This window comes from Chelmon rostratus, chromosome 4, assembly GCF_017976325.1.
Source record: "Chelmon rostratus isolate fCheRos1 chromosome 4, fCheRos1.pri, whole genome shotgun sequence".
NCBI lineage: Eukaryota > Metazoa > Chordata > Actinopteri > Chaetodontiformes > Chaetodontidae > Chelmon > Chelmon rostratus.
The window spans coordinates 12,292,925-12,310,263 of NC_055661.1; the positions used below are offsets into that span (position 1 = coordinate 12,292,925).

A 17,339-nucleotide genomic window follows, 5' to 3' on the forward strand; every position below is an offset into this window, starting at 1 on the left:
AAGCTGCCAGATAGACCTGATGAAGCCAAATGTGTAATGAGGGTGTACTGGGACTGTCTGACTCAGGCTCTTGTCTAGAGGTGGAACATGCAGCTGTGAAAATAAATATTGTGTTTGGAGGATGTAAACCCAAGGTAAAAGTGAACCAAGAACAAGGCTTTGAGGAACACCACATTTAACATGACCAGATGAAGAAGAGGCATCACTCAGCAAATATTCTACAACTGTCTGCTTGTCTCTCCCGCTAATGGAGTATATTTATGTGTGAAGTTGCCTTGTTGTTCATTACATAAAACATCAAAAGTCAGTCTTATGTTTCTTCTCCCCTCCATCCATCCCTCCCCCTTTCTCCCCCTCCCTCCCTCACTCACTCCCTCTGTCCTCCTATTGGCCTCAGGCAGAACAATTAAAAGTTTCCCAGGTCTTTCTCACCCAATGAGCCGCATGATGAGAATCTGCTCGTTAAACCAGAATTCTCATCTCCTGCTTCCCTCTCTGTCTGCCCTCCTCTTTTTGGCTTTCTCCATCATCTTCTCCTGCTTGTTTATTGCTTACTTTCTCCATCATCTTGTCCTCGTCATTTCTCTCTTTTCTTGCCAATTCTTGAACAACATTTTTTGCTGTATGTTTTCTCTCTTCTTCTGTCTCTCATTTTGTGTTCTTTGGCTCAAACTAATATTTATTTACACACTAGTCTCTGTATCATTTTTTTTTGTTTTTTCTCTTATCTTTTCCTTTTTCTCTCTCTTTATACAGCTGTCTGTCATTGCTCGCTGTCTTCACCAGGTGTACTTGTTTGCTCTTTATTCATTTTTTTTGCACTTTTCTTTTTGTTTCCCTTTATCCCGTCTGTCCTCGTTCTCTTTGTGTGAACTTTTTTCTCATCCCTTTTATTTATCGCTCCCTCAGTCAGCTGTTGTTTGTCCTTGATGAAGTCTCCTCAGCAGTTTACTTTGATAATTCTGTTACTCTTTTCCTCTCTACTGCTCTTTCCCTTCACCCAACTGTCTTTTCTTTTTTTCTCGTTCAACATCTAGAAACTTTAATTCTTGTGTTTTGCCACTGATAAAAGAGACTACTAACCAAGAGTCTTACTGGATGGTGGGGAGTCCCAGGCTCACACCTTCGTGTTGTGTGAGGGTTTTTTAGATTATATATGAGTCTCTTTAGACTCATTGGTTCTTACCACTTTAGTTATCAGTAACCATTCAGTGCTGTTCACTGTTATTTTAAACAAAGAATATCACATTTGCTGTGGTTACAAGCTGCTAAATGATCCGACCTCTGTATTTATTTAACTCTGCTCGACTCGCATCTTTTCTCTCTTTTTTTGTGCTTGTCATGTTTATTCATATTTATGCTACTTATGCACATTTGAATTATGCACAGCTGCTTCGTCAGGAAATAAAAAAAAGAAGAATGAAAAACTATTCACAGCAAAGCGAATAAACCACACACGCACGCACACACAAAAATTGAAATATCTAAAGAGAAGCAGATGTTACTTTTGGCGAAATTCAAAACTCAGTCAGTACGGCACCTTATCTCATCAGTAATCCAAAATAAGCAGCTACAGGAGCCCATCGCTTTAAAAACATGTCTGTCTTTAAATGGAGTTTTGCTGTTATTTTTTCCATTGAGTACACTTTTCATCATCATGTACTCTTGAGCCGTCACTCCTCCCTTGTCCCTTGCCTCATCACCTTTCCAGTCCATGTCATCATATCTCCCCTTACTGTATGTTTATCTCTCTTTTCCCTGTGTGAATCGGTCTTGCTCGGCTACACACACTCTGAGATTATCTTCCTTTCTCCTATACACACCTTTGATCCTGCCTCAGCACTGTAGCACCATCTTGAGGCCTCCACAGATAGGTGTGTAAAGGCAGAGCTCCCCCTCTCTTTTCTCGTTCTCCAGTTATTTTTGGAGCTGTCCAGATATTTTTAGCTCTGTGTTGCCATGTGAACTGGTTGTCACGGAGACCAAGGAGACGGGTGTTCCCATGCAGAGCTGACATCAGCTTTCCATTTTCTTTCTTTCTGTGTCAAAATCAGAGGCATTGTCCAAACAAAAGAGGAAGGAGAAGCATATTGTCAAAGCAAGAATGTACGTATATCAGTGAACAGGAACTAAACAATAGTGTGCTCCACACAACGATCAGTGAATTATTTAGAAACATAATACATCCAATGAACAAAACAAAGTTAACTTTTTTGCAAACTTTCTGTTTTTTTAATTAAGGTTTGTTTTTTTTTCCAAGTACTCTCTCTTCATCAAATTTCTACTAAATGTTTTACTTAAAAAGTAATGAAGATGCCATTTATGAGATCATTAATTACTTTTTGCTCTCTTTGTTTCTTGAAGTTGGTGTTAAAGTTGCAAAAGACACTATTTGTCATTGAAAATCCATCCTTTTCATTTTAAATCAGGAAGATCGGGAAATGCGTCTGCAGCGGAATATCCCATCGCTATAAACAGACGCTGTATATTCTCAGAATGGATGCCAGCGGGAAAACGTTTTTTTGGTTTTTTTTTTTTAGAACTGTTGAATCCACATTTAGGAAAGAAATTAAAACTCCTAAACAGAAGTCAGGATGAGGGAAGTTAGACTCACCAACGTCTGATATTTTACCTCACTTTTACTTCTTTGTGGCACTAAGGCTGCAGGATTTCATCATCTCAGTAATAGTTTTGAGATGGTTAGTTGTATTGTCCTCTAAGAAGCTGCCGAAGCTGCAAAGTACAGGTATGAATTGCCGTTAATTTACTGAATAAAAAAAATACCTTTAAGTAAAAAGAAATTCATGCATCAATATACACTGATACATTGAAACTTTTAAAAGTCTGCTAATATGTATGAACATTATGGTTTTGCCACTTATTTCTGTGTTCACTAATCATCTGCTTTTCTCTCTTCCAGGGTCTGAACATCATCTTCAATGTAGCCCTGGCCCTACTCAAGGTTAGTACTTACTTCATTCATGCATTTATCTGTAACAGTCTGTTGAAATTCTATCAACAGGTTCTGAAATTTTTATAAACCCAGCCAATTTGTTTAGTTTTTTTCACTTTGCTGCAACAGAAGAGAAAAAAAAAATTCGTGTTATTACATGTTAATTTTGTTTTAGATACCAAAGATAAACCCATCTGGATTTCAGAAAAATATTAATTTCACATGACAATAAAGGAGCGTCATGTTTCTGAGCAGTTTATTAGAGTTGCTATTAGTGAGAATGTTACAAAGTGTTGTAATGAGCATGATTGTGCAGAACAGGCATTAGTTCAAGGTCTGATGTGATAGCCAGAGGTTAAACAGTTTGTTTGTTGGCATTTCTTGCCCCCTAGTGCTCAAATCAGAAACTGCATCTTGAAGGGAGGAGACTGATTTATTCTTAAAGACAAATTAGACAAATGGTTAAAGAACACTCATTATGTTAAACATCAAGTTGAATGTAATGCGGTATGTGTCATAACAGCTGCCAGTCTGTGGAAGGGGATTTATTTTAAAGATTTTAGATACTTTTCAATTTATAACATTGCTGTTATGTTATATGTGTTTTTTCTCTACATATTTAGCATTGAAATACAGTTATGTTATGCATAAAGGGTTTCCACAGAGGTTGATAAAATTGTGTAGCATTTAGATTCAGGAAATTTCATTTTCCATAAAAAAGATTTATGGTGTGGTTTAATACTAACAAACAGGCTCACATACTAAAAAATCAACAGATATAGAACAAAAACAAGATAAAAATAGCAAATACTACTATTTTATTTAAATTCAAAAATGATTTTAGTCGCATTATTCAAAAAGAAACAAGTACAAAAGAAAAAAATAAATAAATGAAACAAGTTACAACAAATGAATGCAGAAAAATGCAATCGATGTCTGTATTTTAAGGGTAGTTTAATAAAATAATGCTGGAGTTTTTTCAGATATTTTTAAACCGAACTGCAAGTTTTTGTCGTCAGAGCAGAGTGGTGTAGAATTACTTGTTGTTGTGTTATCAGATCTGTTTGTGGTGGGATGGATCAATGAGTTTTGCCAATGACGCCGTCACATTGCATTTCACTGTCTGGTTGTTCAATGTGGGCATTAATTGCATTGGACAGACCCTATCAAAGTCATGCTGAACCTTCTAAAACACTCAGTGGTGAAGAACAGGATTGTTTGTCTCGTCATTTAGTCCATGTCTGGCTACTTAAACTAAAAGAACAAATCATCAAGCAGCGTGTTTCATTCTGTAGTTTGGTTTCATTCATTTTGAGGTATATGTAAGTGTCTCTGTACATCTGTACGTTTTAATGAGTGAAAGCAATATTTTCTGTCTGAAAACATTTTTTTTTACATAAAGAATTTAATTTCTTTAGACATGTTAGAAAACTTTGTCATCTAGCTAATCTATATCAGGTAAATTCACACTGAAGTGTCATTCTCTGCTCCCATTAATACGATACACAAGTAGAAAAGGTTTTTTTAACTATAGTAGTAAATGTGCTATTAAGTGAATTATGGTCAATTAACATTATCCTCTACTATCAGCCAATTATGACAGGAAAGGTGTTTGTTACCTTAGACCTTTATTACCCAGACTTAGATATGCCTTTTTTTGTCCCCAATTGTCTCATAAGCCTCAATATGTCAAGTCAATTAATAATTTATTGTGTAATTAATTTTTAGTATTTGTCAGGCCCTCAGTGTTTTGCACAGTGCTCATTTACAAATGCTGATGGAAAAAATGGCAGGCTAAAACATCAGAAGCAGAAGAATATCCAAATTCAGATATTACAGGGGATGCCCCAATCAGGTTTGTTTAGCCCCCGAACCCACCCTTTAATAATACATACCTGCCAATAATGTGCTCTAATATTTATTTTTCCTACATAAAACAGCTGCACAGTATATATTTGAATGCATCGACATAGCTTAAAACAGGCCTACGTTAGAACTAGTAAAGCCAATCCAGTTTTGCAGTTTGGCTCCGGATATTATTAATACTGATAAATATGATGTGTTGATATAAAGTGTTTTTGGCTTTACACAATAATGCAGCTGCACTCAGGCTTTCCTCTCTAAATGAATCATATATGGTTGGTTTTAAAAAGCCCTCCCGCTTTATATCTTAGCAGTAATGTATTCTGTGTGTCAGAGAGAGAAAGATGTGGTGCATGTGATGGTCGGGAATAGAGAACAAATGAGGATGAGAGGAGGGTGGAAGGGGCTTCCACTGTCTGCCTCTCATTGGCCAGGCATGACGGCATTCTCCCCAGAGGCTTCCTCCTCCCTCCTCCATCCATCCTGCTCTCCTCGCTGTTCTCATCACCCCTCCCTCCATCTGTGTTCACCTCCCTCCCTCTCCTGCTTAGCAGCCGCCATCCACATCACAACAGGAGCATAAGCTAGAGCGTTAGCAATCTGGACCTGGAGGAGAAAAGCTCAGTGTTGGTTTTTTTTTTCATTTTTTTCCCCTCTTCATCTTTACCTCCCATGGACGCCTGCTTGGAGCTTCTTCTCTCCCTCAGTTCCTCGCTCTCTCTCTTCTTTACCTCCTACTCGTCTACCTCCGCCTTCTCCCCTTCTGTGTTGGCTGGCTATGTATTTCTCCAACACACTACCTCTGTCCACCACCCAGACCTCTGCAATGGAGCCGCCCCTGCTAGCCATTAGCTGTTAGCATCACAAACAGAGCAAAAGAGCGGAAGAGAAAGGGAGGAAGACGGAGAGAGTGCAAAAGAAAGAGGCGGTGGACGGGAAACAGCGTGTGGCTTCTTTGCTTTGCCTCACCCCAGTTGCTGGCCAGGATTATCACTCCTGATAGCACAACAACATACACACTCAGGCAAACACTCATCCATTTAGCCTTGTTATTGAGAGGCAGAAGTGACTTTCCATCTGAAGGAGCTGGCTTCCCATCTAAAGGATCTACTGACCGCTACAGACCGGATATCTGGCTGCTGCTACTAATGGAAATCTGCCGGAGGGACAGACACTGGAGTCCATGCTGGAACTGTTGACTGGACTGGACTGCTCTTTGTGGTTTGGATCTGGTCAGACTCAAGCTCAGAGGGGTATATCAGTGAAGAAGAAAGGCAAAGATACATAGAGGCTACTGTGATTCACTTTTTTTTCTGTTTTACTACCTCTTTCCAAACTCGTCTTTCATGCATCACTGTCTTAAATCTGACTCGACGAGTTCAGCATCCACTCAGCCATAAACCAACACAAATGTATCATCATCTCCTGAAGGCAGAAAAGTGGCGTACTCCCATTCTAACAGACCACATCTCGACTGCCTCTGCCATTTCGTCAGAACCGCCTGCTCAGGCTTAGACTGGGGCTCTTCAGATGAAAGGATTCATACTGTTATTTCTGGCAATTTTGCATTTCAAAGAAAGCTAAAATCCTGTCAGCTTCATACCAGGTGCAGCCTCTCATTTGGAAAAAGGATACAAAACGTATCGACTGCTTTGTGTCGGCTCACACGCACCAAGCCTGGAGCGCCAAGGCCACTCCGTTATGCCGACTAGTTGATTTTCTTTCTCTCCGTCTTTGAATTCTAACAACGAAGGAAAAATAAAAAAGGTGGAGTAGTTATCCATCGCTGCTGTTCGCCGGAGCAGTAGCCCACGTGTTGAGCAGCTTTGTTGCTCAGCAACGGCGTACTGGATTTAAATTTGCTGGGAGAGCTTGGCACAGGAAGATGAGAGTGGGTAGTGTGACTGGATTTCAAAGTGAGTCTGGCAGGTAGCTGGAAGACTCAGCATTATGCCAAAAGCAGCAGCATCACATCACTTTTTGACTGTTATTTTGTCGCACCTTGTGACCGTTACTGGGCTCTGACAGTGGTACAAGCTGAGTGGCCTCCACTGACGTCTTGTCCACTTGTCCAAATTCTGTGGTGCCTAGATGAACTGGATCAGTCTCAACGTTGCATGCCTTCGATGCATGGGCTGTCTGTGTTGAGTTGCTGCATGTTTCTTTGAGCATCTCTGCGCTGCTTTCCCAGCTGTCTGTTGCAATACCGCCTGATGTGGTGTTGTCAGCTTCTCTACCCAGAAGGTCGGTCACCTAGTTCATCAGGACTCAGCCAGTTTGGCTTGACAGTGGCCTCAAAGTGAATCTTGGCTCCCCTAAGTTGAAAACACTTGCCAACGTTTCTGCTCCTAGTCCACTCTTCCTTTATCTCCAAAAAACCCACTGGGACGTTTGGACGACACCCTGGAGTCATCTGCCACCCTGGCCCCTGAGCGGGACCGCCCCTCTCCCTCACCCTGCCCCACCCCGCCACCATCTCCCCCATCCTCCCCTCCGCCCTCTCCTCCCCCTATACCTGCCTTGACCCCGCATCTGCCCCTTCCAGCAGTGCGCAGGGCTGTGGAGGACGGAGAGGGAACGGCGGAGAAGAGGGCTCACAGCAGTCAGGCCTCAGCGGACTCATTCTGCAAGGTGATGGGTCTCCTTGGCATGGGTCACCGGCTCTTCGTCCCCAAGCTGCTGGCGGTGAGAGAGGGGGAACAGGGAAACTGACGCTGGATGAAAGAAACTTTTTTCTTTTTAGTTGTGTTGATAATGAAAACAACTCGTGATGTGTCGAGATGATGAGTTAATAGGCACGCAGGTTGCTCCACTTCTGACCCTGCCCAAGTGCAATATTCATCACATCTTGTGGTTAAAGTTTGACCTCTAACACTTGACATCCTTTGAAATTGAAGCTTGCACATTTTGCTGTGGACCTCTCTGTGACATTGCATAGATGTGCCAGCTAATTGCCTAGTATTTTATATACAAGAGATGGTTAGCCTGTTAGCATGCTGGAAGCAATGAACCTTCAGGACTCATACGGAAAACTCATACAGGAAGCTCTTGTAATGCAAATGTCAACTCTAAAGGGATACTTGTGTCCACTGTCTCCTATTCATCCTGCCTTGACGTTTTCCTAATAGTTGACCCCATAGTCTCATTTGAGATTAGATTAGAACAGCCAAACACATGACCTAGTGTGGACCAAGTTGACAGAAAAAGCATGTTCATAGAGGTGTTGTCTTTGAGTTGATCAGTCATGTACAGTACATCTTGTATGTCTCTGGATAGATTCTCATGACAGTGCATCCTTACACCACAAGATGGTGTTATTGGTGTGAGTGTGTGTGCATGTGTGTGTGTGTTTTGTTTTTGTTTTTTTTAACATTTATTTTCTCAGCTCCACAGTTGTTATGTTTTTTTCTCCAAAGGCACCATGCTCCACATCTTTAGTTCAACAAATTCACACTCTCAGTTGCCCAGTAAGGGCTTTTGTTTGCGTGGTGTGACTCTTGTTTTCAATGGAGAGGAGTGCTCTCAAACTACTTTCCAGTCAATGCCCTCTTCTCTAACCACTGATACCAATGCTCCCACCGTCTTACAGTAACGTATTTGGTGACAGCTCTTGGTAGACTATCATTTTTGTTTTACACTTTTGGCATCTCTGTGACTTACCATGGGGTTAAAATTAGAAAAATTTCAAGCTGCTTCAAACAACAAATGATAAATGAAACACTTTAAGGTTCATGTAAGAGAGGCACATGAAAAACAATCCAAAGCTAAATTGCAGGAGGGAGAGTGCTGCCAAGATTAGAGCAAGTAAAAGTGAGGATGGGATGTGACTGCGTTCGATTAGAGATGTGAGGTTATCTCTTAGCTTTCAACTTCCATTTGTGGATAATGGAAAGTGAATCTGCTGTTCTTGCTAGAGAGAAAAGTTGATATGATTATTCAAAAACAGCAGTCCAATTGTTCAGTCCGCTGCTGACCACATACTCTCTGACAGCTCAAACAGCTGAAGACCCTGCTCTAGACTCAAAATGATGAAAAGGAAAAAAACTGACATAATGGACATAACTCGAGCGAGAAACAGGACGTGTAGCATAAATCTGTTATTGTAGAGAATCTTACTCAGTATGTGCACAGCAGGGTTATTATTGTAAACTAAAATGATAGTAAGCAGTGAAAAAAGTTGTCGTAAAATCAAGCTAAATTACTGTGAAAGTAAATATATGAAAACTAAACCTTTATGAAAAACTGAAACTAAACTAAAAGTAGCAAACTTACTCTGAAAACTAGCTACACCAAAATGAAATCTAAAAGTCAAACCTTTAATAGCACAAAAACTGAAAATTCAAAACTATTACAACCTTGGTGCACAGGAACCTTAGACTGGCTGTCATACATATTCTGCCCCACCTGATTATAGGCATCTGATTACTCTGTGCTCTATATGTCGGACTGTTAATGATGTCTCTTGTCTATCTGTCTCCACCACTGCCTCTCCTCTCCTCCCACCTCCTCTTGTCTCACTCCAGACATCTAAAGAGGACCTCTTGCAGGCAGACTTTGAAGGGGCTCTCAAGTTCTTCAGAGTTCAGCTCCCTAAACGCTACAGAGCTGCAGAGAACGCCCGCAGGCTTATGGAGCAGGCCTGCAACATCAAGGTAAGGACTTTTACATACAAACATGGGCGTTTACTACATATGTCCTTTATTACTTACTCCCTGTATGTTAATGTCAAACTTGAACTGTACAACCCCCTAACTCTGTAGTACTAGTGTGTAGAAATGCACACTAATCATTCCTTGAGTGAGATTATTATTAGCCCCAGCAACACAATAAGGAATTCCTGTCTTGGCATCTCCCACTGAGGCACAAATACCTTTAACCAGAGGGGTCAGAGGTCCTGGAGCATGTCAAGTACAGTTTTGGCTGTTGTTGAGCTTGAATGCCTGACCTTCTGGTTACAGTATGGGGTGTGCTCTACCACAGGTTTGTCATACATTTGTACGCTGGATCTCAGGTGTAATGGTTTATTGCACTGACTGCTTAGGTTTTTTTCTGTCTGTGTATTTGGTGCCCAGAGTTCAGTTTACTTCTGTTTTATTTGCACAGCAGTTTACAGAGACGCTGTCAGTCAAAAAGTAGATGGGACTGTGACATCATTTTTCTAGGATTTCTCTTGCTAAAGTGTTTACTTTTGTTTCCCATGAAGTCATTTCTTTGTCTCCTGTGGCATGGAGCAAAGGCGCTGGAAGTAGGGGGCCATTGCGTCCCTCACTTCACTTTGTCCCACAATCATAAGTCACGAATCACTGTACCCCTATATTGCAACACTTAAGGTAAACATTAGGTAAAATAAAGCAGGCAAACATAAAATGGGAAGAATGTGTACATTTTACAGTGAGCACTACTGAGCGCTCAGTAGGCCGCTGTTGGATGCACGTACACACCGTCTAACATATAGTTTAGTTATGTTGTCTGTACCCTTTGCAGTGTGCCATATAATTCATTGTTGCTGTTTCTTTTCTTTGTTTTTATCAGTTGTTCTTGTATGTTGTCCTTTATCGGTCTGGACTGTTATCTGGCAATAGCTGATAAAAGATGGCTTCCATGGCTGGTAGTCAGTTTTTTTAAAAGCTTACCAGTTCATGTGGTGACTAAAAGTCCCTTACATGTGTGCACACACACACACACACACACACACACACACACACACACACACACACACACACACACACACTCACACGTTAGGATCCTCCTATTGACCTTAATGAGGCCGCTGGCATTTAGGGAATTTGCTGAGGTCACCAGAGACCAAAAGTAATACACAGTGTATATGATGTAGGGCGTGTGTGTGTGTGTGTGTCAGCAGAGTGTGTTGTGATAGAGGAAGGAAAGAGTATACAGAGAAAGATGGAAGAGATAATCATCCTCTCTCCACCCTTCTCTCTTTCTGTCCCCTGCTCGCTCTCTGTCCATGTCGCTGTGTATCTATATACAGTTAATATTTCACGTTTTTGGCATTTTCCAACTTTCTTATCAAGAAAAACCTTCAGAGAGTAACCAGGTTGTGATGTCATGCTGTGCTCAAGGGCATGTTGGCAGGACACGTGGCTGTTATTGCTTACAATCCCTCCATGTTTAATGTGTATTTCTGTGTTTTTCTACATACAGGATATCCTGCACTGTGACTCACTGTTATCTCTCGTGGTTTGGTAGCATTTTGGCACTCTTGCACAATTCTGCAGCAACACAGTCTGTCATGTCAGGCCTTACGTTGTATAAAAAGACACACACACACACACACACACACACACACACACACACACACACACAATCCAACGCACTAACCAAGCATCAACACACAAATTCATTAACCACCAGCACAGCTTCAGTGCTCCTTTGCATAGACGTTAAATGTTTCCAGAGCTCTACTGGAGGGATGTTTGATTGTGGTGGAGATGTTCTCCCATAGGTGTTCAACTGGATCGTAATGTGGGGACCGTGAACTCCATAGCCTATGATTTACCAGGGTCATCATTTTCATAGTCATCAAACCATTTAGCGGGCCCTCCTGCCCTCTCAGCATCTGCATTTATTATGTTTCTCCACTCATTTATTCAGGTTTTTCCTTTTATCTGTCACCTGCCTGTATGGACAAACACATTTACAGGATTATGGACACGCACACACACACACACACACACACGCACACACACACATACACACACACACACCAGAAGCAGCTGACTAAATGAAGTGTCATCAAAACACACATACTGAATGAAGGGAGGCTGTCCTCAAGCAGGCGAAGTGAGCTAAAACCATCTGTCTGATTGGGTGACTTAGCCTCAGGACAGACAGGAACACTTTGTGCCTCTCTCTCTGCTCATTTCTTGATCATCCCTCTCCGATCTTTTACTCCACTGCTGTTCCTCAGCTTCCTCTAGTATTGGCAGATCTATTTTTGACACTTTTTATTTACATAGGCCTTACACAAGTTTACTCTTTAGTTTTTACTGAGTTTTCTCTTTGCCTGGTCATTCTCTTGTTGGCACACATACATAAACTTGGAGTGCTGAACTCTGATTGGGTCTTGAGTATCTATCACTTCCTGCTCAGTTCACAGAAATATCCCAAACATCTTGTCACCCTTGAAAAATCCAAATAATGAACACATCGTAATAGTCATAGTTTACACATTATAACTGTGTGTGTGTGTGTGTGTGTGTGTGTGTGTGTGTGTGTGTGTGTGTGTGTGTGTGTGTTTCTGTTTGAGGTCTTTAACTTCTCCTCAAAGACATCTTCTTTCTGCTGTCATGCTTTTAAACCAGTCGCTCTTTTCACTTTTAAAATAGAATATTCCCTGTGGATAAAAAGTATATGGAGCAAGTCAGTCAGAGCGAGAGAGATAAAAAAGGAACTTGAGAGTGAAGAAGAAAGATTCTTCCTTTCCTTTCACTCCTCACTTTTGCCCAATTTTGCCTCTGACCATCCAGACAACCAAGACTACACCAACAGACCGCAGCATGTCACATCAGCTTGACACACCACCTTGCACAACGATACATCAACTCCCATATCCTGACCATACTACATCTCTATATATCACCAGACCATACCAGTCCTACCACACCATTACTTGTCACAGTACCATATCAATTATTTATTTTTAATCAAGTGTTTGCTATAAAGTGTCATCAATTAATGAGAAATTCCTGTCACCGTTACCCAGAACTCAAAGTAATCAGTCCAACAATAACGAACAGCCCCAAATCCAAAGGTATCACATTTGCAGTGATGTAAAGAGAAACAGCAAATAATCACATATGAGAAGCTACATCCTTTCTGTTTATAAATGCCTTCACTGCTGAATCAGTGATCAAAGTTTCACTAAATGTTTCTCCATGGCACACACAACACACAACACGTTACTACACACACTGTTGCCAAATGAGTGACATGTGTTTTTGGACTGATTGTCCAGGCCACCTGATGCCTTGAGCTATCAAAAGTGAACAAAAGCACAGACTGGCAAAGCTGATGCTGACACCACGGCTGCATCTATTGAAGATCTACTGTCCAGTCAGCTGAGATCAAGTAGAAGGAAAGAGAGGATCTAGTGTGGAAAGGGACTTTTGGAACAAATAACACCATTATCATTTGTAAATGACGTTTAATGGTGACTTTTAGATTAAGGGAGCCAGTAGATGTAGTATTTTCCTTGGAAGAGTGTTGGAAGACCTGCTAGTGTTCAACCACCATCACAGAAAAAGGGAGAACCAGCCTGTCCAAGTCACTTTGTGCTCGGTTAGCCCCCCCCCCCTTTACATATTTTTCTCAGTCTAAATCGGATCAGCTGAACTCTGTAAGCTGCTTAAAACATTGAAAGAATTCACTGGCACCTTGGCTTGATGAACACAACGGGCAGTGCGGTGGCTTAGCCTTTCTGGGGATTATCGGAAGAATTTGAATTTCTCAGCCTTCTTAAACATCCGCCGGACCGCAGCTGGAGTGATGACTTTCCCGGAGAGAAATGTCGTATATTCATTTGCTGCTCAGGGTTTGACTGATTAATCCGTTTTTTACCAAATCCTTCCAACTGAAAAGCTTAACTTTAAGAGACTGAGGAGAAAGAAGAGAGAAGGATGCGTGTAGAGAGACTGACGGCCAGAATAATTTACAGAGAAGGAAAGATATAGAGTCCCAGAGAAAGACCTACATGGATGGATGAAGACTCAGAGGCTGCAAAGACACCTTCAAAAAGTCTTACAGCCAGATTTAGAGAAGAATTTACAGTATAATGTAAGATATTCGTATTAGAGGGAGCGAGAGAGAAATACATAACAAAAAGGTCCAGAGGGACATGTAAGGAGTTTTCATTTAGCACAGCACCCCTGCTGCCTGACGGATCGGCGTTTCAGGACAGTAGTAGGTGACAATAACAGACAACTCGGCCATCTCGACAGAATTGTCAGAGTTCATTATCCCATTAACACAGTCTCTAGGAACTAATAATTTAATCATTGTGCTGTCTGACTTTGTGTTTAGATATCTTGCATGTAAGTTAGCTAAACATAGTATTTGCTCAAATAAAAATAACTGTTAACATGCAAGATTGATCAAATAGAAGATTTTGACCATGGCTAGAGCTGTCCCACAAGGCTACGTCTTAAGTAGGACTGATTTACAATGAATTCTGGGTAAACTGAGACTAAAAACATGGCTGACCAAGAAATTGCATGAAACTGCTCAGCTCTGTTCACTCCAGCAGAAAATGTCTGCCTGGAGAACTCAACAGTTACAAAGACGTCACAGATAGGAAATTCAGTAAAAAAATCCAACAATGAAAAGAATAAATAAGACACGTCCAGTATGATGAAATCCCAGCGCAGTGCAGACGTGCAGCAGAGCAGGGATGCTGTGCTTTAAATGAACCTGCTGGCAGTTTAGCTACAAAGAGCTTGTTTATATTATGTAAACTGACTTTTGTTAAGCTACAAGTCACGAGGCCAGATCTACAGAGGAAAGTACCCGCCCCCCTCGTCTGTCAAGCAATCAAAAGCATTTCTAGTCATCAATTATTTATGTTATTTTTAAATATATTTATGAAATCTTGTTTTATTTATATGTTACTTATATTATTTATAGGTTTTACTTGCATAATTCATTGCAGGTCAGTAGATATTTTTGTAATGTGCTCGTGCTTTCCTGTCATTGAGACTAGAACACAGGTTACTTTGAATTTTCCTTTTGCTGCCACTGCCTTTCTTTTTAATGCACCTGTGCATCTGCTCATTAGCAGTGGAGATGCTTTCATGAAAAAGATGGTACTCTTGAAGTTGTGTGAACTTTAGTAAATTAATCCCACTTGTTGACTCTCTCCCTGTTATTTGTCTATAAGTCTCCCTAAATGCATATGCGGATTAGGGATAGGCATTTCTAGCAAAAATACTCTTATTATTCACTGGGAGTAACTAGTGGAGCAGAGCAGTCTGATGAAGGACGGTAGCAAGACATTGTGGTGGTGTTCATAAACAGGAACTTTAGTTCACAGGCTGCTAGACTTTTAGGCTGCAGCCTGAGCTTATCTGGACACTTTTACACCGACTTTTAACTCAGTTCCAGCAGCATGTACTTTACGGTGGCACTTTTGCATAATGCAAATAAATGCATAATTGTGGCAGGGCTCAGAAGACTCAGTAAATTTGATTTAGAGCTAAAGATAAGACACTTTACTGGGTCTAAGTGAACATGACTGGTAACTTGTCTCTGTTTGCAAAAAGAGAATTCTATGATGTACCTCCATGATATAGCCATACAGAGGAGAAAGCACAGTGGCAGGAGAACACATCGTAAGAGAGAGAAGACAAAGTCAGCTCATAGTTAACGGACGTTGTTGAAGCACTTCTCCTGTCAGGAGGAAACAGGAGGAGCCTGTTGCTATCGCAGTAGCACGTTGTCAGGTAGTGTTTAGCTGTGGGGTCCCTGTGGATTGGGAGGTTGTTACAGTATTTAGGCATCTTCCAGGACAGCCTTGAAGCTGCTTTCACTTCACTTCCTGGGTTTTACTGGTGGAATGATGTACAACTACGAACGACAAGTCACAGTGGTTGATCTGACAACTTCCTTCCTATCTCCCTTTAACCTCAAACAAAGTCACACACACACACACACACACACACACACACACAGTGTAGATGTGTAAACAAGCCTGTATATTTATTTGTACCAGCGGCAGCAAAGTCTGCAAGCTAAAGAGAGAGTCTAAGAGAGCGAGGGAGGGAGAGAGAGACACGATAAGAGAAAGGGAGAGGGAAGTACTCACCCAGTGGAAAAGAAGAAAAAGCAAACTCATCCTGCTTTGTCACACACTTCTAGCGTTACAGAGAGGGAGAGAGAGAGAAACAAACAGGTGTGTTGTACTCGCTCGTCCCCTCGCCCCTCCTCCTCTCAGTGGGCGGGGTCCGTCTCCTGAGAGACTCTTGAAAGCAGCCAGTCTCCTCCTCCACTCTCAGACAGAAACAAAACCTGTCAGCGACACTCCTCTTCTTTTCCTTCTCCACCACTTTTCCTCCTCCTCCTCTTCCTCCTCCTCCTCTTCCTCATTCTTCTTCATCCTCTCCTCCTCCTTGCTGTTGGGGGCAAGAGGAGTCAAGATGATGCAGGAGGTGTCCATCATGGTGGCATACGACGCTCATGTAGTCGACCGACCGGGGGAGGAGGACACCTTGGCTCGCTTGGTTGCCCACTCCAGACCTCTCAGAACTCCCAGAACGGTGGTAGGTCTTTCCTCTAGTCACTTGTTTTCGTCACCTCTCTGTCTTTTGCTCCTTCTTTCATCCCTTTGTCCCTCTCTGGGTGCATTGAGTGTATTCCTGTTTGACTGACGGGCGACATTCCCAACTGTTCCTACTGGCCCTGCACTCTCACAGTTTTTAGGTGAAAGAAATGGATGCTTCTTTTCATCTGATGCTGTTGGTTGTCAGCTGTTTTTCTCTCTTTTGTCCTTATCTTTCTGCTGCTTAGAAATTTGTTCGTAAAACAGAGGTGGAAGATGGAGATTTCACAGAAGCATCATGTTCGTTTCCATGAGGTAGACGTTGTAGACTCATGTGGAAATGTGTGGGTGTATGTTGTGTTCCTACTGAAAGCGTGTCGCATGTTTGAGGTTGCAGAGCTTTGTTAGTCAGTCCAGACACAGAGCTTGTTTGCGGCTGTCAGTTTGTTTCAATTACTGAGAAATCTGGAAATCAATGGAGACCTTGTGTGTGTGTGTGTGGATGTTGGTGTGTGTTTCCTCACGTGGGTAATTGAATTCAATGGCCTAGTTTTTCCTGAGATGAGTTGGTTTTGTCCTAATTTTAATATTCAAACTGTTGCACTGCCACCTTATGTAAGAGCAGCTCACCTTGCGAGCGCATGCACACACACACACACACACACACAAAATCTCTTTGTGGTTGTATAATACCCAGTATGACACTACAGTGACTTGGAGGTTTGGGACCAATTCCATTTTCTGCTGCAGGGATTCAGGTCAGGCATCTAAATGGGGGCCTGGTACCATTTCCTGCGGCAACAAGCTTCTTAATTCGCCTTAATTAGAGTGGCCTCTCTGTCCTCAAACTGGCCTCTAATATTTACACTTAAAGTTTTGGGAAGCGTAAATGAGGATGCACTAGCTGGATTGAGCCATGAAACTTGCAAGTCCGCATGTGTTTGTGTGTCAGTGCTGCTGTCTGAAGCGGCCTTGAGCAAGATGCTCAGCCCTGTACATGCTCACTAGTTGTAATTCAGCAGAGCAGGCTTTACGCTGGAATTTCAGGAATATCACTAAATGAAGTTTAAACTATCTACTGTTGGCAATTTGTTATGTTGGTGACCTGAGAATTGTAACTTATATTACAGTCTTAGTGGCTGTAAGTCTCTGGATAGATACTGTATATCAGCACCATGATAAAAACAAAATATCGATGTAAAGGGCTGCAGGCTGTCTGAAGGCAAGGAATTATCCAAGAAAGTCAGGGGA

General features: G+C 41.7%; 1 protein-coding gene across 3 annotated transcripts in view; it reads left to right on the plus strand.

Annotated features, from left to right (window-relative positions):
* The window catches only part of rabgap1l (RAB GTPase activating protein 1-like), a 119,907-nt gene that overhangs the window by 87,054 nt on the left and 15,514 nt on the right, over positions 1-17,339 (plus strand). For 2 of the 3 annotated variants that reach the window (XR_006006798.1, XM_041935475.1), the window contains exons 18-19: positions 2,921-2,962; positions 9,340-9,468. Coding sequence is in view for 2 of the 3 variants with exons in the window: in XM_041935475.1 (XP_041791409.1) it covers positions 2,921-2,962; positions 9,340-9,468 (171 nt within the window). In the remaining variant the exon portion in view is untranslated. Of the gene's footprint in view, positions 1-2,920; positions 2,963-9,339; positions 9,469-15,818; positions 16,090-17,339 lie in introns of those variants that run through there. The other variant, XM_041935476.1, reaches the window with a different exon arrangement.